At 43.2% G+C, this 24,821-nt stretch overlaps 1 protein-coding gene across 7 annotated transcripts in view; it reads right to left on the bottom strand.

Moving 5' to 3' along the window:
- The window catches only part of SUGCT (succinyl-CoA:glutarate-CoA transferase), a 287,447-nt gene that overhangs the window by 151,883 nt on the left and 110,743 nt on the right, over positions 1-24,821 (bottom strand). For 6 of the 7 annotated variants that reach the window (XM_077916528.1, XM_028750513.2, XM_077916531.1 and 3 more), the window contains one exon: positions 24,246-24,348. In XM_077916528.1, coding sequence (XP_077772654.1) covers positions 24,246-24,348 — 103 coding nt within the window. Of the gene's footprint in view, positions 1-18,217; positions 19,570-24,245; positions 24,349-24,821 lie in introns of those variants that run through there. The other variant, XM_077916529.1, reaches the window with a different exon arrangement.

Here is a 24,821-nt window from a genome sequence, read left to right as displayed (position 1 = left end):
GAATAACCAATATAATTACAGAATGATGCAGTTGTGTTACCCGTTCTAATGACGTGTCGCCATTTGGAATTTATGAGTGCTGGCAACTGACAAACGAGAGAAAGAGGAACGATATTTAAAAGTTTAAAGGGTTTCTTAAGACATGCAGTCCTTCTTCCTGTGCAACCCTTCCACTAGCCAGCTCAGCCTGCCACTTCCTTTACAGCTGATGTTGGGCACAATCAACATCTCAGTGGAACATAGTCACATGCAGATTGTATGTTTTTCAGATGCACAGAGAGCCAGAGAATAAGTATGGTATTGTTACAGCACAAGAATTTTTTTTAGTGTTTTTGTTTGTTGTAATCACCGTTCTTAAAAGACTATAGACCATGTCTCCTGCTTAAAGGAATGATGAAGACCATCTGCTCTGTGCTATCTTATGCATCAGAGGACTTTGCTTATGTTTCTCTCTCCCCCGCCCCCCACCTCAGAAAATCCTCACACTACAAGCGAGCTGGATTTATTTCCCCAGTGAAAAATGTTGGCTACTAACTTAGAAAACACTAACACACTTGTCCCTAAATGGGAAGGTACTCATTACAGGGCCATATGTCTGTAATGAGGCCGAGAAGGACGGAACAAGTTTCCTCGGCAATCAGAATGCATCCTGCAGCTAAATGAGTTTGTTTATCCAAGTAACTCAGAATTCTGTCACTTTTTTTACAGAGAGGATAAAACACAACAGCTTTGAAGAGGTAGTTACTTAATGTGCAACTTGTCACCACTTGCATCTCTGCCATAATGAAAGACATGTGGGAAATCCCTTGCCTTCTGCAAAGCAGATCTCTCTCTCTCTCTCTAGTCTGGGTCACAGGGCACGCACATCTCCAAAAGGAAACAGTTATCTCTTTGCCTTTCACACACCTACTTCCTGCAGGCCATGTGGCCAAGAAAGATCTCAGTGACTGGTCTGCTGTGCACTTGTTCTCAGCTACATTCAGGCCAACAGGGTCACACTTTTTCAACCAGAATTGAGGCTGCAATTGAAAAATAACAAATCAGTGACAGGACATCTATACCAACCTCTCTCTAGGAATCTCATAATAGTTTTAGTGTTGCTGTTCTTGCAAGCTAGAGCACGAATCTCAATATTGTGGTCCATTATTTATTTTATTTAGGACATTTTTTCTGCCCTGACTATGACTCACCATGGAACTCAAGGCAGCATACATACAGGATTCCCATGCATTATTCCAACCAGGCACTGACTAGACCCAGATCAGGCAAAGTGGCCTCATATGTCTTCAGACCATACCCTGGAAACATTTTTGCATAATGCAACCTGATTCTTTTAAGACAGAACTCACGCAATGGGAAGAAGGCCAAATAAACCCTTCCACTACCCAAATATGAGAATGGAAGTTTCTTGCACTCGCTGATGAATGTTACAGAAAGAGGCAGAGTCAGTGAGAAGGAGGAAAAGAGAGCAAGGAAGACTCATAAAAGTGGAAAGGAGTATTTGGGGAAAATAATATTGTTCCCTTTCAATGTGGACTGCCCAGAGAATTTTGGAAGCAGAGCAAGCTGCTCACAGTGCCTTTTGGCTTATGGGGCATTGCATCTGCTGAACGAATACACCCAAAATGTACCAGTGATACAATAAGGGGTCATAGCATGTTGCTATCATGTGCTCTGCTTTATTTTAATTGTCTAGGATTGGTCTGTTTAACGTTTCACACAGTTGTTCTTCTCTATACTAGTAATGGGATTAGAAAGAGACACGGGTGGTGCTGTGGTCTAAAACACTGAGCCTCTTGGGCTTCCTGATCAGAAGGTCAGCGGTTCAAATCCCCACAACGGGTGAGCTCCCGCTGCTCTGTCCCAGCTCCTACCAACCCAACAGTTCAGAAACACGCTAGTGCAAGTAGATAAATAGGAAGGTAAACAGCATTTATGTGTGCTCTGGCTTCCATCACGGTGTCCCATTGCGCCAGAAGCGGTTTAGTCCTGCTGGCCACATGACCCGGAAAGCTGTCTGTGGACAAACGGCGGCTGCCTCGACCTGAAAGCGAGATGAGCGCCACAACCCCAGAGTCACCTTTGACTGGACTTAAGCATCCAGGGGTCCTTTACCTTTTACCTTTCTTGGAACCCAGTGCTTAGAATCTGAAAAATGATTGACAATGACTTCAAACGGTACAGTCATACCTCGGGTTACAAACGCTGCGGGTTGCATGTTTTTGGGTTGCGGACCGCGCCGAACCCGGAAGTACCAGAATGGGTTACTTCTGGGTTTCGGCGCTCACGCATGCACAGAAACACCAAATCGTGTCACGCGTGCGCAGACGCGGCGCTTCAAGCTGCGAATGCTGTGGGTTGCGAACGTGCCTCCTGCACAGATCATGTTTGCAACCCGAGGTATGACTGTAGATACAAAAATTAATGAAACTGAATGGAAAGCGGCGTTTTCCTGGAGAAGCAATCATGTACGTACATGTCAGTTGCTAATCTTTTTTTAAAAAATAAATTTATATATTCCTAATATTTGACAAATAGAAATGAATAAGTTATTTAAAGCAATTCATACCTTTGCTGGAGAAGTGGTCTGGTGGCAGATCATTTATCCATGTGGCAATTGTCAACTGCTATTGAGAAATTTGGGGTTGGGGCTGGGCAAACATTTGTATCCCAAATAATGCTGCTGAAATGTAATTATTTAAATATGTCTAATATACATTGTGGAATGGTTTCTAGTCTACTAACAGATGCTAAACTGGTCATAGCTATTTAAAAAAAAACAGGAAAAACGCCTTTGTTGGTTTTTGAAATATTACTGAATGAACTTGAGAACTTAGGTGGCTCTGAGAAAACAGAACTGATTTTTTTAATAAACTGGTTTTATTGTAATAATACTGTGAGAGATTTGTTAATAAATTGTGTATTTTATAGTATGGTGTTGCTCCAACTTTTTCCAAAAAAATTGTTTAAGATATCATGTATTTGGCTGCATCTTATATTCTTCCTATTTTGGCTCCTTAGAGATCTGATCTCCAACCTCACACCAGATTATTCTTATATTCTTAGGCATTGTTCTATTCAGTTATGATTTGATCTTCCAAAATATTTGAGAAGATTCCAGGCTGTTTTCAGTGGGAAGTAACGACTCAGCATCTTGAAAATGTTGACATTAATTATGTTTTCCTATGGTTAAGCATAGAACAATTCATGATGTTTGGAAGAAATATTTTTAGCCGACAGTTGCTCAAAAATTAGTTACTGCCATTCACCCTGGAATGGTTGGCATCCATCTGTCATGCGAAACAATGGAGGAGTGTGTCTTTGAGGGTGAAGTCAAACAGCGCCTGCTGTGGCTGTAGAGAATGATCCAGGAGAGACATGTTTTGATGCAGCTGGGGCAGATGAAGGCGTCCAGTTGTGCTGCTGCAGTTGCACCATGGCGTTTCTTCTCTCTGCGCTCCTCCCAGTGGTCATTCCTCCTCTGGTCACTGCTATGAATACATTGCCTGACTGTCTGTCTCCAGGCACTGCGGTCACCTGCAAGGGATTCTCACATGGCAAGGTTGATCGTGCCAGCCTTCATGTCATGTTTGCAGACATCTTTGTAACACAGAGTTGGTCTGCCGAGGAGCCTGGTGACTGAATCCAGCTCCCCATAAAGCACATCCTTGGGGATCCTGCCATCTTCCATCCTGTGGACATGACCAAGTCAGCATAGACGTGAGTGCAAACATGCTGGGGATGTGGGTGTGATGGCCTGGGACTCAGAACCAGAGGAGTCTCAGTCTGCACTGGATCCTTTGCCTCAGGCGACAGCTGAACCTAGTCTGGGGCCTGATTCTGAAGAGCCCCAGTCTGCACAGGTTCCCCTGCAACAAGCACCAGCTGGGCTGAGTCAGGGGCCTGAGCCTGCCCTGGCTCCAGATGCGAGGATTACCTCGTTGTCCTCTGCTGGGCAATCACTTACAGCTGCTCCACTACCAGTTGGGTCAGGAGAGGCTGAGGCGGCCTCTGGGTCTACTAACTAACCAACGTCTCCCGAGCTGCAGAGACTCAGGTCTGAGAGAAGGAGAGACCTGAGTACTCGCAGGAGGAGTGCTCGCCTTCAGGCGAGACAGGGAGGTGAGTCACCGGGAGATCAGGATCGGCCGTTACCCCGACAGAGATAAAAGGCTGCTGGACCCCGCCCCAGGTTGCAGGAGCTATGTTGCTATTATTATTGCTTGTAAGCCGCTCTGAGCCTGGCCTTGGCTGGGGAGGGTGGGGTATAAATAAAAAATTATTATTATTATTATTATTATTATTATTATTATTATTATTATTATTATTATTATTATTTGCCAGAACCTGCCAGTGATCCTGTGCCTGACCTTGCCTGGTTTTCTGTCTCATGTCCTGCCTTGGCCCTGTTGGACTGACTCCTCACGGAACCCTTAGATTCGGGACTGGACCTGGAGTGCGTTGCTCGGGTTACCCCTGCGCCCAGCACAGTGGGCTTGTCAGAGCACATCTTTGCTTAAGACTCTGTCCTGCTATGTGATGCCCCAAATCTTCCTGACGCAGTGCCAGTGGAAGGCGTTGAAGTGTCGCTCACATTCTCCCATACCCTTTTGGTGAGGCGAACCATTTCAATGGCTTGTCCAACTCAACATTGATGAGGAGGTTGCTGGTCATGGTGAAACCCAAGCAGACAGAATTGTCTGCTACCTCAAGTGTGTGGTCACCAATGCTGATGTGTGGAGTGCGGGCAACATCCTGACCCAGAATGTTGGTCTTTGTCAGGCTGGTGGTAAGGTCAAACTCCCTGCAGGTTTGGGCAAAACAGCTGATGAGTCCCTGTAAAGCTTCCTTGGAGTGTGATATCATCCATCCTGGAATATGCAGTGGAATATGTGGATGATAAAAAAGATGCAATTAAAGTTGCAAGAAATGTTCACCAGGGCCCCTAACAGAATGGAACCAGAAATCTGTTTCTTTTTCCAAAGCCAAATCTGTGAAACATGGTCTCCAGAGAAAAGAGGCTTGCAAGGGTGGGCAGAGAGGGGAAGAGAAGTCTTAGAATATTCCTGTTTAGCATTTGCTTGCTTGAGTGTGTCATGTGCCGGGCGTTTCACTTCCAACAAAAGTACATTCAGCCATTTGGCATCAAGCAGCTTTTCAAAGCCCTTTCTACATTATTCTAATTGCTTACAGACAGAAATTAAAATATGGCTCTTCAAAATGCTTTCTCTTTAAACAAAAAACCAAAAACAAAACAGAAGTGTGCAACGTTTCACTGGTACACAGATGATGCAACAGACAGAAGAGGGAGGAATCATTAATGAAAATTAAATAATAACAGCATTTTATAGAACTTTCACTTCAACTTGGCAAATTAACTCCTCCCAATTGCTTCAAGGTGGGAATATTTATTTTTATTTATTTTTACTATGGCCAGGGCAGCTTCCAGAAACCTCAGATGGCAGGCCAAATTTTATTTGCATTAGAATTTATTCTCCCTCCATAGATTATGAAAGCACTGAAACAGTGGCAATTGCCAGTGTAATCCTATACATGTCGATTGAAAAGTAAATTCCATTAAGTTTACTTGCTTATATTCCCAGGTATAATGGGTATAGGATTGCCATCTAAGTAGTTAATACATGCTGGCATTCTAGGAGGTGAGCCTTCTCAAAGTTTGCATCTGCAAGTCATAACATACCTTTTCATCCTATGTATTGCTATAATGGAAAGTTTTCAAGGCAGAATTCTTCACCACAGGATGTTGAACAGATGCATCCCAGCCTCCAGAATTAAAATAAGGAGACATGTATTTTCAGTACATATATTATATCCATACCTTTTTTAAAAAAATTGTTTGGTCCTTTCTTTCTTTTTTAATTAAAAAGAAAGAAAAGAGAAATCAGTTTTCTCTACTAATTATGTTTAATGCTATGCCTTTTTGAAGTAATATTTATTCAAGGAATTCCTTGAAAATACATCAGGGGAACATCTCACTCACCGTATCACTAGAGATGGGTGGTAACAACAGAAAGGTTCAGCAGAACTCAATTTGCCACCTTCTGACCAGACTGCCATCAGTTTTGTAGGCTTCAAGGATTTGCACATGCAAAGATGTGGTTCAATTACACCATCAAGCTGTGTCAGAGCAGGCATGCTTTGCCCATGACTAGCAAAGCCTATTTATTCTATGGAGCCTCCTAAATCCACAGTGGAGCCCACCAGATTCCAACAAACTCTAGTCCATATTGCGTGACTCCAGCGCAAGACGAACTGCAAACAATGGTCCTTTCCAGAACTCAGCAGCAAACTGCAGACACAGGCAGCCTAATCCAAGAAACTACCAACCATGTCTTCACCAAAATATTCAGAATTCTGTTGAATCAAAAGGCTGGGATTACGACCTGCTCATGAATCTGCTTAATTGGCCCAATTTATTCCAAGTCTGTAAATCTGGATTCTTTGATGAAAAGTGTGGGGATGAAGGCAGCTACACCTTAATATCAAACAGATGAAAGCCTCACAGGTGACCACCTCAGTCAGACCCAAGTCTCACGTGTACTTGTGAAGGGCTGAAATCTCCACAAGGAAGCATTTACTTTATCTGCATGTGGTAAAAATGTGCTCCTTCCTCACAACAAGACCTGAAATTTATTATGCCACTTTCAGGGATCTTTAACATTTGATCCGAACTAGAAGATGAGCGGCAAGTAATCACTCTCTTTCATGCAAATATAATTTGCAAACATCTGCACCTTATAACTGAACTTTCCCCGCAATCCTTTATTGCATTTACATTTAATTTACAGTTGCATTTGTCTGAATTTTCTATTGTGTATCTGCAATTTCATTCTTTCTTTCTTTTGTTCAACCTTCTACATAATCTTGGTGTGCATCAACACCAAAATGTCTCTTTGTTGAACTCAACCTAAATATGTTCCATTCGGAAAGACACTCTATGGTCCTCAAATTATTTGCACAAACTTATTTCTTATTTTTCTGTATAAAAGGAGACCGGTGTGAACAGCAGCATTAACACCTTTAACAACAGCAAAAGCAGAATACTTTCTTCTGTTTAGGTCAGGCTTCCTCAACCTCGGCCCTCCAGATGTTTTGAGACTACAATTCCCATCATCCCTGACCACTGGTCCTGCTAGCTAGGGATCATGGGAGTTGTAGGCCAAAAACATCTGGAGGGCTGAGCCTGAGGAAGCCTGGTTTAGGTAGCATCCTTCAGGGATTCTCAAGCACTGCTGTGAAGAGCCTCCCATGAAATAGTTGCCTACCCAGACACCACCCAGGCTTGGTGGCAGTTGCAGCCCGGCCCAGCAGACCTCGGCGGAGCAACACTTGTCAGGATGGCTGGCAGTAAGGAGATTTCCCTTGCTGGCTGCTCTGTTTGGCGGACTTTCCTGCCAGCCAGGTTTTTAAAATATGGGCCAATCCAGCCAGGCCAGGGGGGCGGGGTTTGGGAGCGGACCAGGTGGAGCAGGCTTCACTCTGTTCCGCCCCCAGTTGATAAAAGCCAGCTGTGCCTGACCTCAGGACCACAGCCGGACAAAGGAGAAGAGGAGCAAAAGGTTGTCTTGTCCAGTTTGTTCACCTTACTCTGGTTAGGAAGAAGAAGAGAGGAGTTTGGACTTGCTATCCCGCCTTTCACTCCCCTTCAGGAGTCTCAAAGTGGCTCACAATCTCCTTTCCCTTCCTCCCCCACAACAAACACTCTGTGAGATGAGTGGGGCTGAGAGACTTCAGAGAAGTGTGACTGGCCCAAGTGTGACTCCTCTGCATGCGGAGGAGCAGGGACGCAAACCCAGTTCACCAGATTACGAGTCCACCACTCTTAACCACTACACCACAATGGCTTCCTGTGGTGGGGTCACTGCAACTGGGTCCACAACAACTACGCTATTTTGAAATCTCCCTCAAATATGATTCCATCCCAAACCACATTCTGTTTATTTATTTGTATTTCGTAAGATGTGTACACCACTTGAAAATCAAAGCAGTTTTGCTTCCTAGGAGTGGCTTTCACTGTTTATGACCTGTCCATGACAAACAAGAAACATGTAGGTGGATCTTATGATAAGTGAGTGCCCTGACCCCACCCCTAAGTTGGCTTTGCAAATGGAGGAAACAGATGAAAGAGCTCATCTTCTGAAGAGTTGACTTGAAATTATGGCAAATTAGAGCATCTATACTGTGTGTAAACTATAATAGGGCAGTTTAAACACATTCCAGAGTGTTCAGTGAAGTCCAATTAATTTCCACCATGATGAGTTGTTTCCCTTCCCCGCCCCCCGGCCTGGCATCTTATCCCGAGGAAGAAGTGAAGGGATTCTAGCCATGACAGCCATGCTGAGAAATGAGCATTATTTAAAACAGCTGCAACACCTTTTCCAAATTTCCTGTATTGTGAAATGACAGCAGCGTCTGATTTGGTGAAATCCACCCAGCATTGTCTCCTAGTCAACTTGTAAAGAAATAAACCAACACCATATGCTTTATTTGGTGTTTGTTTTTCCATCGGGTGCCTATAATGAGAGGTAGGGAAAGTTTGCACAACAAAAGTAAGAGTTATCTGTGTTCAGCTCCAGTGCCACAAGACAACTGAAGGCGTTGCAAAAGCTAAGAGCATTGCGGTGGCAAGCCCCTTCTGAAAGAACCAACAATCTGCCACTATTTTTTATAACCCCAAAACTGAGGCATGGGAAAGAGCCACATACTTTCTTCATTACATGTTGCTTGTTATTACTGTGCCTTTGATTTCATTCGGCGGGTCTAAATTTACTTGATCACACTCTTAAGGTCCCCCCGCCATTTGTTTATTTTTACATCTTGAAGAGGGCTTATTTAAGCACCACGAGCAATTGTTCTGCTGAGAACCGACTATTTAAAACTTTCACATCATTGCAGCTGAGCGCTGTGCCTCTTTAATTCATTGCAGGTGCTTTTATAACTGACACCATTTGTAGCTTATACTAATTACTAGGTATTAGAAAGACTATGAAAAGAGCAGGTAGTTGAAGGAGCCAATAGGCTTAGGTATATCACCTGCTTTACACACACACAAAAAGGCATAACAATAAAGCATGTCTTCGCTGTTTAGTTGGATTCCAACTTTTATCTGAAAGCAGATCTGATCCCTTGTACTTCTGCACAACTCTCTGGTCCCTTGTACATCATCATTCCATTTCTAGTGAGACCAAAATTGTTTCCACATGAGCCCAATTCTTTGGAATTGCCCTCCTTCATTCACTCACTTTTAACTGAGAATCAAAACAGCAGCATAATCAAATAGTTGTAATCCAATGCTTTTTGGGGTTGTTTTCCTAGATGTTTCCCTCCCCCCTCAGATCTGATTCATTGTTGTTGTTGTTGCTGCTGCTGCAATAGAACATAATTGCAGCTCTAGACAGACAGACTTTTCAGAGCTCTTGTCCATTTTAATTGAATGCAGGGGTGAGGAGCCTGTGGTCCTCCAGACGTGGTTTGACTACATCCCCCATCATCCTTGACCACTGGCCATGCTTGGTGGGGCTGATGGGAGCCGGAGTCTAACAACAAGCAGAGGTCACAGCTTCCCATTACTGATTTAAAGTTTCCTGTTTGAGGACTGCTTCCTGTTGAGTACAGATGGAGGATTAGTGACAAATAGCCTGTATTAATTGCCCCAATCTCAGTTTGTTCCCATAATGCATAAAAGTAGGTGAGAAGCTTTGACTACACATTGCATCATTTTCCCCTTTTCATTTTTTATATTGAAATAGTGATATAAATTTGCTATAAGAGAGCATTAAAAGGCATGAAAGGAAATCTCCCCTGAAAGCAACCAATGAAAAACAAGCAAATCACTGAGTTCAGATGGCATCTCCCGAAGAGTTTGTAGAGATTTCAAATGTGAAATTGTTGGTCTTCTAACAAAAATATCTAGCTTGTACCTATTCTCAGCCTTCACACCTGACCAGAACTGGCTCACCTGATAGGGCAGTCACAATGCTAGCATCCTGGCTGCTGCGTCAGGAAGGTGAGGGGAGAGGTATCAGGGAGACCAGTGCAGTCCAAGAGCATTAGCAAAGCCAATCCAACACTTCTGCCAAGTGTGACCACACTGTGCCAGCCTCTCTACCACTTTAGCCCTCTCCCTTCCTGAAAGGGGCTCCAACACTGTGGCCAGGAAGTTGGGCTCCACTCCAACAGGCAAGCTGCTTCTGTATCCAATGTCAGCCAAGTGCCCAGCGTCATCCCAATGGTTTAGAAGGGACCCCTAGCAGGAATAATGGAATTACAGGCCAGTTAACTTAACGTCTGTTCTGGGTAAACTGGTGGAAAGCATTATTAAATACAGATTTACCAAGCATATAGAAAAACATATGGCTTTCACAAAGGTAAGACCTAACTATCATTTTAGAGTGCTTCAATAGTGTCAAGAATATGCATAGGGATGATCCAGTAGACATTGTGCCTTTACGACTTTCAAAAACCTTTTAATGAAGTCCCTCACCAAAGACCCCTGAGCACATTTAGCAGGAAACAGGTTCTTTAATGCATCAGTAACTGGTTAAAGAACAAGAAGCACAGAGTAGGAATAAATGAGCAGTTGTCACAATGGAGAGATGTAATGATCTGGAATTAGAGGTGAGCGATGAAGTGGCCAAGCTCATTGATGACGCCAAATTGTTCAAAATAATCTCTGCAAACTGACAGAGTTGGTATTAAAATGGAAGGTGTAGCAAGGAGTGCTTTTTCTCAGGGGGTACTGGCACCTCTTTTTGTTGTTGTTAAAGAGTGTGGCACTTAATGCAACAACTTCATGGTGAATACCGGTGCCTATTTTTCTAGGGAAAAAGGACTGGTAGTAAGTGTAAAGTCATGCCTGCCGGGGCAGAAAACCTCAACTTCCTGGTGTCTGAACTGCTAGTGACTGACCAGGAAAGAGATATTGGAATGGTGTTGGATAGCCTGAAGAAAATGTCGCCCTAGTGTGTGAAAAGGGCAATTCCCATGCACGAGATTATTAGGAAATAGAATGAAAGTAAAGCTCCCAATATCACAACATTGTTTTCCAAATCTCAAGTGTGACTCCATTGGAATACTGTGTCCAATTCCAGTTGCCACACCTCAAAAAGGATATTGCAGAGTTGGAAAATATTCCTCTATGAGAAAACGTTACAGCATTTGTGGCTTTGGGATTTAGAGAAAAGGTGAGTGTAAAGGGACACAGTAGACGTGTACACGATTTAGGGAAAGGAGAGAGAGAGAAATTCCTCTGAGCTCAAAATGCCAGAACCTGGGATGGTCTAGTGAAGCTGAATGCTGGAAGGTCCAGTTAATCTGTTATAGAAGCCAATGTAGTAACGGCCATCATATTTGATGGCTTTTAAAAGGATTTAAATTCGCTGTTGATGGCTCCTACTCATGATGACTGTGTACTACCCTCCAGTCTCAGAAGTGGTATGCCTCACAAGGACGGAGAGGGCTGCTGAACTCAGGTCTTGGCTGCAGGCTTCTCGTGAGCATCTGGTTGGCAACCGCAAGAACAGGATGCTGGACTAGATGGGTGTTAAGAAGAGCCTTCCTGCAATTATGACAGCTGCAGCCTTTTTCTCTAACCGCTTCCTAATTACTCTACTGGCTGTATCATTTTTTCCTTTTAGAGGGGTTTATTGTGGTTCGTGCTCATCTCCTTGAATGAACATTGCAAGTTAACACAAACACATATATGAAAGCACAACACCTGGAAAATTCTCCCCTCCCTTCCATTTTCCTATTTCAATGTACCTCTTGTGTCATTCCAAAACAACATGTGAAACCAATTTGGTCCATCTCAGTGAGGTCTCTCTCTCTCTCTCTCTCTCTGATAATCATGTATCGTTTTATGTTTAAGGATTAAAAAGTTTTCCTTCAAAGCAGAGTTGGAACCACCAATATATCATATTAATAAAGGCATATGTAAACACAGATAGTACAGTTGCCATAGCCCCTCCCTCAATTATGAATATTGAAACTGCTTCCAATTCAATGCAGGCATGCCAAAGAGCCTGTTGAAATCAGAGGGAGGAGATCTCAACATGCGATAAAAGGTGCTGAAATATGGAAGGCTGGAGAAGGATGAAGGTCTCTTCATGTTGTGCTGTATAACAAAGGAATGTTTCTGGCTCCTCTGCCTGGCTTCCAGGGAGCAACTGCTTCCGGTTTCCTTACAGTTTATCAGCTGGCATTACAACAGAACATAACTTTAGACAAGCACTTAATGGAGGCACATTTGCAAGGCTGGTATGTCCCCATTGTTAATATTATTGCATTACATGAAGGCTGGCAACATTAACCTTGCTATGTAGGAATCCCTTGCAGACAACCGCAGTGCCTGGAGACAGTCAGGTTGTGCATCCACAGCAGTGACCAGAGGAGAAATGACCACTGGGAGGAGTGCAGAGAGAAGAAACACCCTAGTGCATGTGAAGCACAGCCAGACGCCTTCATCTGCAACAAAGCATATCTCTCCTGTATTAGTTTCTACAGCCACAGCAGGCGCTGTAACTCTCTGTTTGACTTCACCCCGAAAGCACACTCTTCCATTGTCTTCCAAGACAGATAGATGCCAACCAGTGTATATTATTATTATTATTATTATTATTATTACTACTACTACTACTACTACTACTACTACTACTCCCCACCCCGACAGGGACTCAAGGCGGCTTACAGATAAAACAGGAAAAGAAAAAAACATTAAAAAACAATTAAACATTCATGTAATTAAAAACTTGCGCCTCAAGGAGTTCACTTTGGTGCTGCTATCACAGCAGTTTGACTTCACTCCCAGAGACACACTCCGTCCTCTTGAGACAGACAGATGCCAACCAACAAGGGAGTGCAAAGGTGAAAAAATATGCATACACAAATATATATTTTTCTACTAGGACATAGCAGCTTTAGCGATAACTGCCCCCACCAACCCCAGATTCTTTCTGGAAGACATGTAAAGACATACAGATCCTTTTGTGCATTTTTGCCGTCATGCAACTTTGATGACACATCTAAGACCTATCCATGTGCTTCAGTGATTGCACGCAGGCTTAAAATGAAGAGGCGCACACACAAAACCCTTCCCCCGGTTTCCCACATGTGCTGGCATTGTTCTAAGGAACTCGGGACAGCCTGCATGGTCCTCCATGTAGTAATGGGTCCAAAGGCTTCATAGTGGAGCTGATTTCCACCTCTCTATCCACCACACTACCTATTATTTCAAAGGTTTTCAACAAGGAGGCATGTCTGCAAAGCAAGGGTCAACCTCAATGTCTTCAAAAGGCTGTGACGTTATTTCTAGTCCCAAGAGGCCAAAGGACGGAGTGCCAAGAATATTTTTCAAAAGGTGGAGAAGCAGACCTGTCATGCAAACTTTTGAAAGCTTCTTGGCAGATTCTTTTTTTTTTATTTGAAATCCTAGTAATTCAAAACATATTGGGTGTCGCCTCAGAAAAATGTGTTTCAAATGGTGTGATATATTTTTTTCTAGAAAGGAAATGAATGAACACACACAGGCACACACATATTCACACATATGTATTAACCTCGACATTCACTTCTAAAAATGAAATTGAAGGATGCTAACCTAAAATTTCAGTGCAGTTGAAGTACATAAAACAATGCACTGAATTATGGCCTTACCCTGCAATCCCAATGACAATGAACAGCAGAGCTTCAAGTAATATTAGAAAAAAGGAACAAACTGAACATTTTGAAGGCCTAATAATAATGAATCAGTTTGCAAGGCACATGCACACATGATCAGAAATATAAGAGGTGCTTCCACTGATTTAGTGCTTAGAGTCTCAGAGCAGAACTGCGATACCTGAGTTCAAATCCCTGCTCAGCTACAACCTTCATTGCAAGGTTATGTGAGATTAAAAAGTAGAAACAAGGTGTAGAAACAAGGCAGGATAAAAGCATAATAAATAAATGTCTGTATCCATACATATCACCAACCTGCAGAAATGATGAAAACTAGTGGAAGTAGGCACCGAAACATATCTCCCCCAAAATAAAACAAGGGAATGATACAAATGAGCAGTGCAGTCCTAATGTATGTCTGTTCAGAAGTATACCGAGAATGTTACATAAGGTAAAGGTAAAGGACCCGACAGTTAAGTCCAGTCGCAGACGACTCTGGAGTTGCGGCGCTCATCTCGCTTTACTGGCCGAGGGAGCCGACGTTTGTCCGCAGACAGTTTTTCCAGGTCATGTGGCCAGCAAGACTAAGCTGCTTCTGGCGAAACCAGAGCAGCGCACGGAAATGCCGTTTACCTTCCCGCCAGAGTGGTACCTATTTATCTACTTGCACTTTTGGCGTGCTTTTGAACTGATGTATGCCCTAATCAGAAGTATACCAAGAATGTTACGTAAGACTTACTCCTAAATAAGTGTATGAAGGACTGCAGCCTGTGTCCCTCCTTCCATCTACAAGGAGACAGTTTCATCATTGGCATGAGAACTGAAGATTCCACCTTTCAATCTGCTATTATTCTCAACACACATTTGATTTTGGTTGTCCTTTAACGTATATGCGGATAAACACAGCTACAAGTATGAAAGTGGTGTCACGGGTTTTTTACGAGTACATTTAGGGAAAGTTTTAAGATTCCTGGCCTCCAAATAAACACACTGAATCATACACACACACACACACACACACACACACATATACACACATATATATATCTACATATATATATATATCTACACATATACCGTATATATAATGATCAGAGGAGAAAGGAGCACAGTCTTATGTTCTACTCTAGAGAAGAACCATAACAAAATTGTACAAAAAGTTGGCTGAATGTAAAAGGGTAGGTACAGGGCCAAATCCCATAATTCACAAAACCAAGTGGAAAAATCCCATAATTCACAAAACCAGTGGGAAAGCAAGCAGATACATTTATTACAAGTGATCTCTCGGGTCAGCATGCAACATTCAGTTAGGCAACCTTCCATCTAATTTTTGCGGCTGCTCAGGCAGACCTAGTCATTTGATAAGTGACTTGCTATTTTGTTTTTGCCATTCATAAAAAAATCAGTTGTGTGACTGATTTGACTTTTTGGTTATCAGCAACAAAAGCCAAGAGGTAGAAGGGAAGACCAAATATTCAATCATTTGTCAAGATAAAGTATTAAGACAAGAATAAAATGTCCTCGATAGAGACAAGCAGCCAGAGCAGTCCCTCGAGGATTAACCTTAGAGTTTATTTTAGTCTGAATTTTCTTAAGTGATTTGGAAGATGAAGACGATGACTTTAACATTGTTCGATGACCCCAAGCCAGGGAGCATTGTTAACACAAGGTCAAATCAGAAAATTGTGCAATATATATTGGATGATGCCTTGAACTGGAGCAATAGAAGCGGAATAAAATGATCAGTAGTACCAAGTACAAATCATGGAGGAAATAAGCAAATAAAACTGAGTGTCCAGCTAGGAGTGGAGGCTATCTGGGTGGTTGGCCAGGGTGGACTTGAGCAGAAAGCCTTGCCAAAAACGTGTTTTGAAAGCCCCAAGCAGCATGTCCAGACTGCTGTGGATCTCTGCAACAAAGTACGCATACACTGGAAATGGGCCTCAATGACATTCTAACCAAAGCCTCTGAAATCTAGGAAGGGGTGGCAGCTATTGTGTCTCTAGCAGCCACAAAGAAGTATTATTATTATTATTATTATTATTATTATTATTATTATTATTATTATTATTACATTTGTATACTGCCCTATACTCGTTCACAACATAAAATGACAATATAAAAAACACAAAAAACATAGTAAGAATCCAATAAACCCCCATTCCATGACACATTTAAAAGGTCATAGGATGTCTATCAGCCAAAGGCCTGGTTAAAAATGTTTTTGCCCGGCGCCTAAAGGTGTATAATGAAGGCACCAGCCATCTCAAAGTGCAATCCTAATTCCATTTACATGGGAGTAAGCCCCACTCAATTCAAAGGGACAAGTGCATGTGGTTCGGATTGTGCAATTAGTCTGGGAAAGAGCAGGTCCCTCTTTTGAAGCAGGATACTCACCCAGGAATTATTACCTGTGCCTTTTCTTATTTAGAAGCGCTGGATGCCAAAGATTCCTGGCAAGGTTTGAGAGAGAGAAATAATTTCTCTTGACTTGGATAAGAGTCAACAGACATTTGCTAATCACTATATAACCTTTAAAAGACATCTGAAGGCAGCCCTGTATATGGAAGTTTTAATGTTTAACACTTTACAGTGGTGCCCCGCAAGACGAACGCCTCGCAAGACGGAAAACCCGCTAGACGAAAGGGTTTTCCGTTTTGGAGGCGCTTCGCAAAACGAATTTCCCTATGGGCTTCCTTCTCAAGACGAAAGCCCATAGGGAAATCTCCGGGACAGCGGGGAAGCGCAGCGCGTCTTCCCCGCTGTCCTCGGACCTCCTCCGAAGGCTGGCGGGGGGGCGGAGAGACCTCCTCCCGCCGCCAGCCTTCGTTTTTCCGCTATCCCGGACGGCTTTTGATGGCAGGCGGGGGGGAGCAAAGACTTTCGCCTCCCGCCGGCCTTCAGAAGAGGTCCTGGACCTCTTCTGAAGGCCGGCGGGGGGCAAAAGTCTTTGCTCCCCCCTGCCTGCCTTCCCGGGGGCTTTTAAATCGCCCTGGGACAGCGGAGAAGCCCTCCGCTGTCCCAGTGTTTTTTAAAATGCTGGCGGGCGGCAACGGAGGCTTCGCTGCCGCCCGCCAGCATTTTAAGATCGCCCCGGACAGCGGAGAAGTCCTCCGCTGTCCCGGGTTTTTTTAAAATGCTGGGGGTGGGAAGAAAAGCCCTTGTGCCCCCCCCAGCCTTCAGAAGAGGTCGGGGGACAGACTGTCCCCGGACCTGGTCTGAAGTCGATTTCCATAGGAACGCATTGATTGATTTTCAATGCATTCCTATGGGAAACCGTGCATCGCAAGACGAAAAACTCGCAAGAAGAAAAAACTTGCGGAACGAATTAATTTCGTCTTGCGAGGCACCACTGTATTATGTTTTTGTATATGATGGAAGCCATACGAGTGGCTGAGACAACCCAGTCAGATGTGTGGGGTAACAACAACAACAGATTATGCAAGGCATAGCCTGCAATTCCACAGAACAGAGTAATGGACCTGATGCTTTGTGATACTGAGAACATTTAAAATACGGTGCCAGTAATATTTTCACTTGGGTGTGTTAAAAGAAAATTATGCAGGACAGATGTGCATGACCCTTGCTATAGGATATAGGAACTGGATGCACTTATACTGAGCCAGACTATTGGTCCACCCAGCCCCAAACCGGTATAGTAACAGAGGGTCCTTTTTAAAACAGTGGAGTTCCAAGAAGTCTGGGACCTTCAGCACACAAAATTCGGGCTTCATGTCCATGAAGTGCCTTGAACTAGATGACTGGGGTGACAAACTCCAGAAAGGAAGACAGCATGCAGGGTGAGAGCACTGCCATGTGGAAAGCGTCTATGGCTGTTACAAGACTGTGTATCTGCTGTCCATAGATTCCACATACACAGACAGTGGTTGGGCTACCAGCAAAGGTTGTACAGTTGTGACCTCTTGCTTCCTGCCAATGGGATGGGGGAGTGGGGAGGGAGAAAAACTGCCTTCCTTTTCCAAGGGTAGGTCCCCTGTTTCCTCATCTGTATGGGCAGCTGCCATACAGATGTGCCCTGACAAAGGAACAGGTGATTCAGCCAAGTAGCAAAGCCAAGTAACTTCGTAACTTCCTAGTAATAACACAAGATGAAAACAAGGAGATACTTTTCAGCATTCAAACATATCACTACTTCAGCTGTGTGTTTATTTCTGGACTGTACTTATCCTCTTTGGAAGGGTGGCTAAAAGGAACTAAACTGGACTTCTGGGAGAGGAAGAACAAGGTTCCTGTATTTTATTTTATTTTTAAAAAATGTTAAAATTATTTTTTATGGCAATGTGAAGTCAGGGAAGTGTTATTGAGGGCTGGCCGCCCGCCACAGGGTGGGGTTTTGTTTTGGTATCCTTTTAGAGCTTGCAGGTGTTTGGCATGAACTGGAATCAAGGACAGCTGTGATAGTTCAGATCTGCTATTTCCCTCCCAATATTTCTCAGAAGTGATGCAGTGTGGTGATGTCTCACACCTGATATCCTCTACTTGTGTGGCATGTCTAACTGCACTGTTACAAAAAGTCTATCCATTTTATAGCTTTTTTTTAATGTGCAGATCACAGCAGTAGACTGGCAATGACTATCTAACAACACACAGCCCAAAATCTATCTGGATCAAAACGAGACACTGTTGATATATCCTGTGTTATTTTCTTAATTTATTTTCCACAGGCTCTTCCAAAATGCATGATACTATAGACTGGTATGTAAAAGAATCCGCTTTTTTGGAGATCAAGACATCTGCCTGCATTCCACATACTTGAAAACTAAACATCTTGATGCTGCAGCCCTGCGCAATACCTGCTTTGTTTGTTTGGGTTTTCTTCTGTTACATCTTTTGGAAAGAACAAAATAGTGTCTATTTTACTCTGAATGTCTTTAAAAAGCAACAACAATAGTTTGTTTATGTTATTTTTAAAAAACAGAATTCCTGATTATATGTCATGCACAAGTTCCCTAGAGTATTTCTGACCATATTGAGATCATCTAGGAAGTGTTTAAAACTTATTGGGAATTCCTTTCCTGCACAATCTTGGCCTGATTAAAAAGAGGATTTAAAAAAAAAAATGAATGAAAACTGCCTGGTTATAAAAAGCTGCATGGAAATGGCTAGCATGACTTTAATTTTCCTGATTGCAAAGAAGTTCTACAAACATAGTGACTCGTTTATATGTTAACCAAAAATAAATTGTTCTCTTCAAATATTTTGACTGCTATCCCCCCCCCCCCTTGGTGAATCTCTAAACCTAAAACAGGAAAAAGCTGCAACCCAGAAGAAAAAGCTGCTTAACTCCGGTTGAAATGTTAATAAATGGTACATTACTACAGTTCTCCCAAAACAGTACAACTTCAGCATTGTTGTTGTTTAGTCGTTTAGTCGTGTCCGACTCTTCATGACCCCATGGACCAGAGCACGCCAGGCATTCCTGTCTTCCACTGCCTCCCGCAGTTTGGTCAGGCTCATGTTTGTAGCTTTGAGAACACTGTCCAACCATCTCGTCCTCTGTCGTCCCCTTCTCCTTGTGCCCTCCATCTTTCCCAACATCAGGGTATTTCAGGGAGTCTTCTCTTCTCATGAGGTGGCCAAAGTCTTGGAGCCTCAGCTTCAGGACCTGCCCTTCCAGTGAGCACTCAGGGCTGATTTCCTTCAGAATGGAGAGGTTTGATCTTCTTGCAGTCCATGGGACTCTCAAGAGTCTCCTCCAGCACCATAATTCAAAAGAATCAATTCTTCAGCGATCAGCCTTCTTGATGGTCCAGCATACTGATGGCCAATTGTATGTCTGAATGTTCCTTCTCAGGGCTGATCCACAAGACTTTGCAAATGACGTTGCCTGTCCATTTCAAGGTTAAAGGCTAGCAGCTGCTCAGTAGAAAGGTCCTGCACAGATAGAAATAACTGCAGGTATGAATGTTCATATGATTCTGGGGGCGGTAGATTGTATGGCCCCCCTGTAAGATACTTCTCCATTTCTGTAACACTCCGGGATGAGAAAACCAGAAAGTACTAGGTTGTTTTTAAAAATGAGGGGGAAGTCTGATAAGCCATTTAAATCCCAGTTAATTGTTTTTTAAAAAGCATGCCTGTCCCACTTTATAGTGATAAGCCAGACTTTGATATAATGGGGCAAAAAACAGCAGCAGGTGCTGCTCCTTCAAGTCTTAAGAAATTTCTACTCATATTAAACTTGGTGCTACTTAGAGAAATCCAATGGACTTGCAGACCAAGGAAATGCCAAGAAACGGATTCCAATCTAGAAATCTTAAATCAAGCAGTAAAACAATTCATTCAACATCTGCAATATAATCAATTGCAATGTGTTTAATAAAATTGACTCATGACTTAGCCAACATCTTTAAACAAGTGGCAGCTGTATTCATAATCATGAGATTATTATTAAAAAGGAAGCTACACCACCATTCTACTTGCTGGGGGTCAGAACAGCTCTTTGCTTTATGTGACCTCAACAAAAGCATAACACAACACAGTTTGGCTTCTCATTTAAAGATGCAGCATAGTACAACTGATGTGAAGAGCTCCTTTTTGCTTCAGATCCCCACTTCCACCTCTGCTGTGGTGCCCAGAATCTAAAACTCTCTCAGGGGGCTTGCCTATTCCTTTCCCTACTCAGTTTTTGTTGAAAAGTGTCTAATTTCAGTGGCCCTGTTTGGCTCTGTAGCTGATCAGTGCTGCTTAAAATTTTAAATTATCTTTAGTATTGGTATTTAAAATGTTGCCCTTTATTACATTTTTGTACTGTTAGACATCACTTTTTGAGTTCTTTGGGTTGAAAAGTGAGAAATACTTTTTAATAGAAATAAAAAGAAATCATGTTTCCCATGTGAGTTATTTTTATAAAATTTATTTGATTAATTTATTTAAGATACTTATAGACAGCTTAGTATTTTTAAGAAAAGAAATCAAAGTAGTATCCACAAAAATTCAAGGCACACAATAATAACCCAACAACATTAAAAACAGTGTGCAATAAAATTCATCTTTGCAATGGGGGCGAGGCGGGGGGACGGCAGAGGTATGAGCAACAACTATTCTGAAAATGCTTAGGTGTAAAGAATACTGTGAAGAGAAATCCAGTTGATTAAGTATCAACTTTAAGTAACAAAGAGATCATTTCATTTCAAATAACAATCCCTATAAATGTCTGTTTAGATGACCTGGCAGACCCGTGTCTCCGTGTCTCACTGAACAGCTGTGGCCTTGCAGACATGGGCTGCCGCTTGCCGAGGACAGATTTTTCACCAGAGAGCCTTTGCATCCAGGCTCTTCTGATCTGAAAAAGGAGCAATGATGGGGAACATTAACTGGCAGAAGACAGGAAGAAAATGAGGTTGTAATTATTATCGGGGGAAAGAGCCTTTAACATAAAGACTAGAAACTGATGTGAACCACAACAAAAGGAAGCCACTACAGAAAGTTAAAAGGTTTGCATGTGAAATTTTAAATAGGAACTTCTGAAAGTTCAGTTTAAGGAGCCAGTCTTCCTCCCAGCGTGATCCTTAAATATCACCTTTCGCAGTGTTAAAAGGTTTACATTTTGCAGTCCTTTGAACATATGCATAATCACTAATTTAGCACCACCATGTGAATAAACCTCTAACAAAACACTTGTAAAACCAACCTGCTGTAAGTGCTCAAAAGCCGCAGCTTAAATCCCTGTGAAAGTTACAAAGCGAGAAAGTTGGCTTTCCTGCAGACCACAGGCAACTTCAGCACTGCATTCCCTTGTCCCACGAATTGCAGCCCACCGTCTCCCAACATTTCCATTCTGATGTCGCGCTGACCTATTTGCAAACTTTCATCACACCTGTCCTTCTCACCCTCCTCATAGGATACCAGCAAGAGAGACACCTCTGTCTCTGCGCAGCCTAACATCCTTCTGCCTCCCCCACACCACCACCCCAACATGTTCTGAAGAGTCCTCCAATTCTCTGGAGCAAAGTGAGGTGGGGTGTCACTGAAGGCTGCAGTGGGAAGGGGAGGTGGTAAAAAAAGAAAAGGCACTTCTCTTCTTCCATTAAGGGATGGATTAAAAAAAAAATTCCTGTGATTGTAAGGACACCAAATGGATCCCACAATTTAAAAAATAAAATAAAAAATCTTCCATTTGGCACAAGTAACAAGGCAACAGTGATACAGTGGTGCCTCGCAAGACGAAATTAATTCGTTCCGCAAGTTTTTTCTTCTTGCGAGTTTTTCGTCTTGCGATGCACGGTTTCCCATAGGAATGCATTGAAAATCAATTAATGCGTTCCTATGGAAACCGACTTCAGACCAGGTCCGGGGACAATCTGTCCCCCGACCTCTTCTGAAGGCTGGGGGGGGCGAAAGTCTTTGCTCCCCCCCCCCCCACGGCAGCATTTTAAAATCGCCCCGGACAGCGGAGGACTTCTCCGCTGTCCGGGGCGATTTAAAAGCCCCTGGGAAGGCAGGCAGGGGGGACAAAGACTTTTGCCCCCCGCCAGCCTTCAGAAGAGGTCCTGGACCTCTTCTGAAGGCGGGCGGGGGGCGAAAGTCTTTGCTCCCCCCCCCCCCCGCCTGCCTTCAAAAGCCGTCGGGGAGAGCGGAGCGTTCTCCGCTCTCCCGGGAAGGCAGGCAGGCGGGAGCAAAGTCTTTCGCCCCCTGCCCGCCTTTAGAAGAGGTCCAGGACCTCTTCTGAAGGCGGGCGGGGGGCGAAAGTCTTTGCTCCCCCCCCCGCCTGCCTTCAAAAGCCGTCGGGGAGAGCGGAGCGTTCTCCGCTCTCCCGGGAAGGCAGGCAGGCGGGAGCAAAGTCTTTCGCCCCCCGCCCGCCTTTAGAAGAGGTCCAGGACCTCTTCTGAAGGCGGGCGAGGGGCGAAAGACTTTGCTCCCCCGAGACGGCAGCGTTTTAAAATCGCCCCGGACAGCGGAGAAGTCCCCCGCTGTCCCGGGGTTTTAAAAAAACCTCTCCGCCCCCCTGCCAGGCTTCGGAGCAGCCTTCCGAAGCCGGGCGGCGGGAGGAGGTCCGAGGACAGTGGGGAAGACGCGCTTCCCCGCTGTCCCGGAGATTTCCCTATGGGCTGTCGTCTTGCGAAGGAAGCCCATAGGGAAATTCGTTTTGCGAAGCGCCTCCAAAACGGAAAACCCTTTCGTCTTGCGGGTTTTCCGTCTTGCGAGGCGTTCGTCTTGCGGGGTACCACTGTAGATCCTGAAGAGCAGGCAAACTTCCATGGGATGAGAAGGTTCACCAAGTGACTCAGTCCTAAGCCATTTAGGGTTTAAAGGTGACAGCCATCAGCACTTGAAAGCAAACCAGCAACCTGTGCAACTAATTCAATAAAGGGGGCACATGATCCCAGCACTTGACCCAGCAGAACTTTCATGGATTTAAGTTTCCACGTGCTTTTCAGGGGGAAACCCACACAGAATGTGACATAGACATCCAGCATGTAACAAAAGCATGACGTCCCATGGCCTCACCTGACCTTCTCAGCAATGGGCACAGCTTCCTCTTTTTTAAAGTTACTGCTTTATTAAGCAAGTTGTCCATAAACTTTTCACATTTGAAACCAAGTCTACTCACAGCCTTTATTGTATAGAACTGTCCCATCGTGTGGCACGGACTTTTTAAAGAACAGATTACTTTGCCGCAATATGTGGAGAATTTGCACATATGTGGAGAATCTGCAGACAACAGCCTCACTTCTACAGTTAACAAATATTACTGGTTATAGAATAGTTAATCTTATTGGCTTCAGTGGGATAGTGTTCACCAATCACTGTCTTGACAGTATTCAGTAACTTCTGAACACACAAAAAAGGAAATATTTCAGTCAATGCCTTCTTATCAATGGAATTGTAACTTTTTGAAACCAGAGGAATAACAGAAAAAAGACCAATAAAAACAATATCTTAAGGTCAAAATTGGATGGTTTTAGCATCTGAATAACATGCACCTCAAGAAAAGAGATATCAGTTTTTATGTACCTAAACATACCTGTTGCAATTTTATATAAAACTACAAAGATTTGACAGTGCCTCTGCTTCCATTACTTCAGATGGTGATAACTTAACATACAGTGATTCTACTTTTTCTGCTACAAAAACCTGAAAACATTTAGATAACCCAGGCTGAGCCTTTGGAATAAGGTTGACCACAAATATAATGAATAGCATGTATCATGTTGAGCACTGCTGACCAGAAGGGTCCAGTACCCAGCCCACAGCAAGCACAACAAATTGTATTATTAGATATAGAACGACAAATTGCCCACTCACAGAGAATATGCCATTCCAGAGCAAACTCCCTATGCCCTGAAAGTTCATCGAACTGTAGTCAGGATATGGCTCAGGATCTAATAGACCAACTGTGTGACACAATACAAAACAGAGTCAAGATTTCCTAGGATTCGGCTTTTAAAATGTCTATAGTAAGTTATCTCTTTGCTATACTGTGCCACTACTTTTGTTATCATCGTAATTATTTGTACGGTAGCATCAACTGAGGTTGGATAAATGGAAGAGGAGCAAACGTGAATAAATTTAAACAAGCATTCAAAGGTTTATCGAAGAGAACTGACCTGAGGATCCGAGAACACTTGCTGCATGCTATTGATTGGACCATATGGAACACCACTACCTTCAAAGAGTTCTAGCCATTTGGTGGTCTCTTTTTCCAAAAACCTAGGAATAAGGAAACATGCGGTTTGAACTATCCATTTCAGCCAGCATTTTTAATATATATATAAGCTAGTTTCTCTCAAAGTAGTAAATAATGCAGTAAAAATGTTCTGCACATGTTCCTCAGAAATACAGAGACTAAGCCCTGGGGCAAAAATCATGGTTAGACTGTCTTACAATTGTATCTGATTTTCTGATGCAATCCAGCAGTGATGCAAACCAAAATTATCAGCAGTTTCAATAAAACCCAGTACATTTCCTCCCATTCTTAATTACTGTAATGAGCTTCACATTTTTTTTATTTCACGTCTATTTTTCACAACAAAAAGATAGATGTGATGTGGTTAAGAGACATATGCACGAGAAAAGGTCTATTTTTAAACACAAAGATCCAATTCAAAGCCTTGCAAAGTTTTCTCCTCCTTTACATCTGAAACACATGTCCCAATTAAAAACCGCAATTGTTAGTCAGATAA

The sequence above is a fragment of the Podarcis muralis genome, chromosome 12, assembly GCF_964188315.1.
Source record: "Podarcis muralis chromosome 12, rPodMur119.hap1.1, whole genome shotgun sequence".
NCBI lineage: Eukaryota > Metazoa > Chordata > Lepidosauria > Squamata > Lacertidae > Podarcis > Podarcis muralis.
Note: the sequence above shows the minus strand (reverse complement) of the source record. Positions and strands in the feature narration are given on the sequence as shown.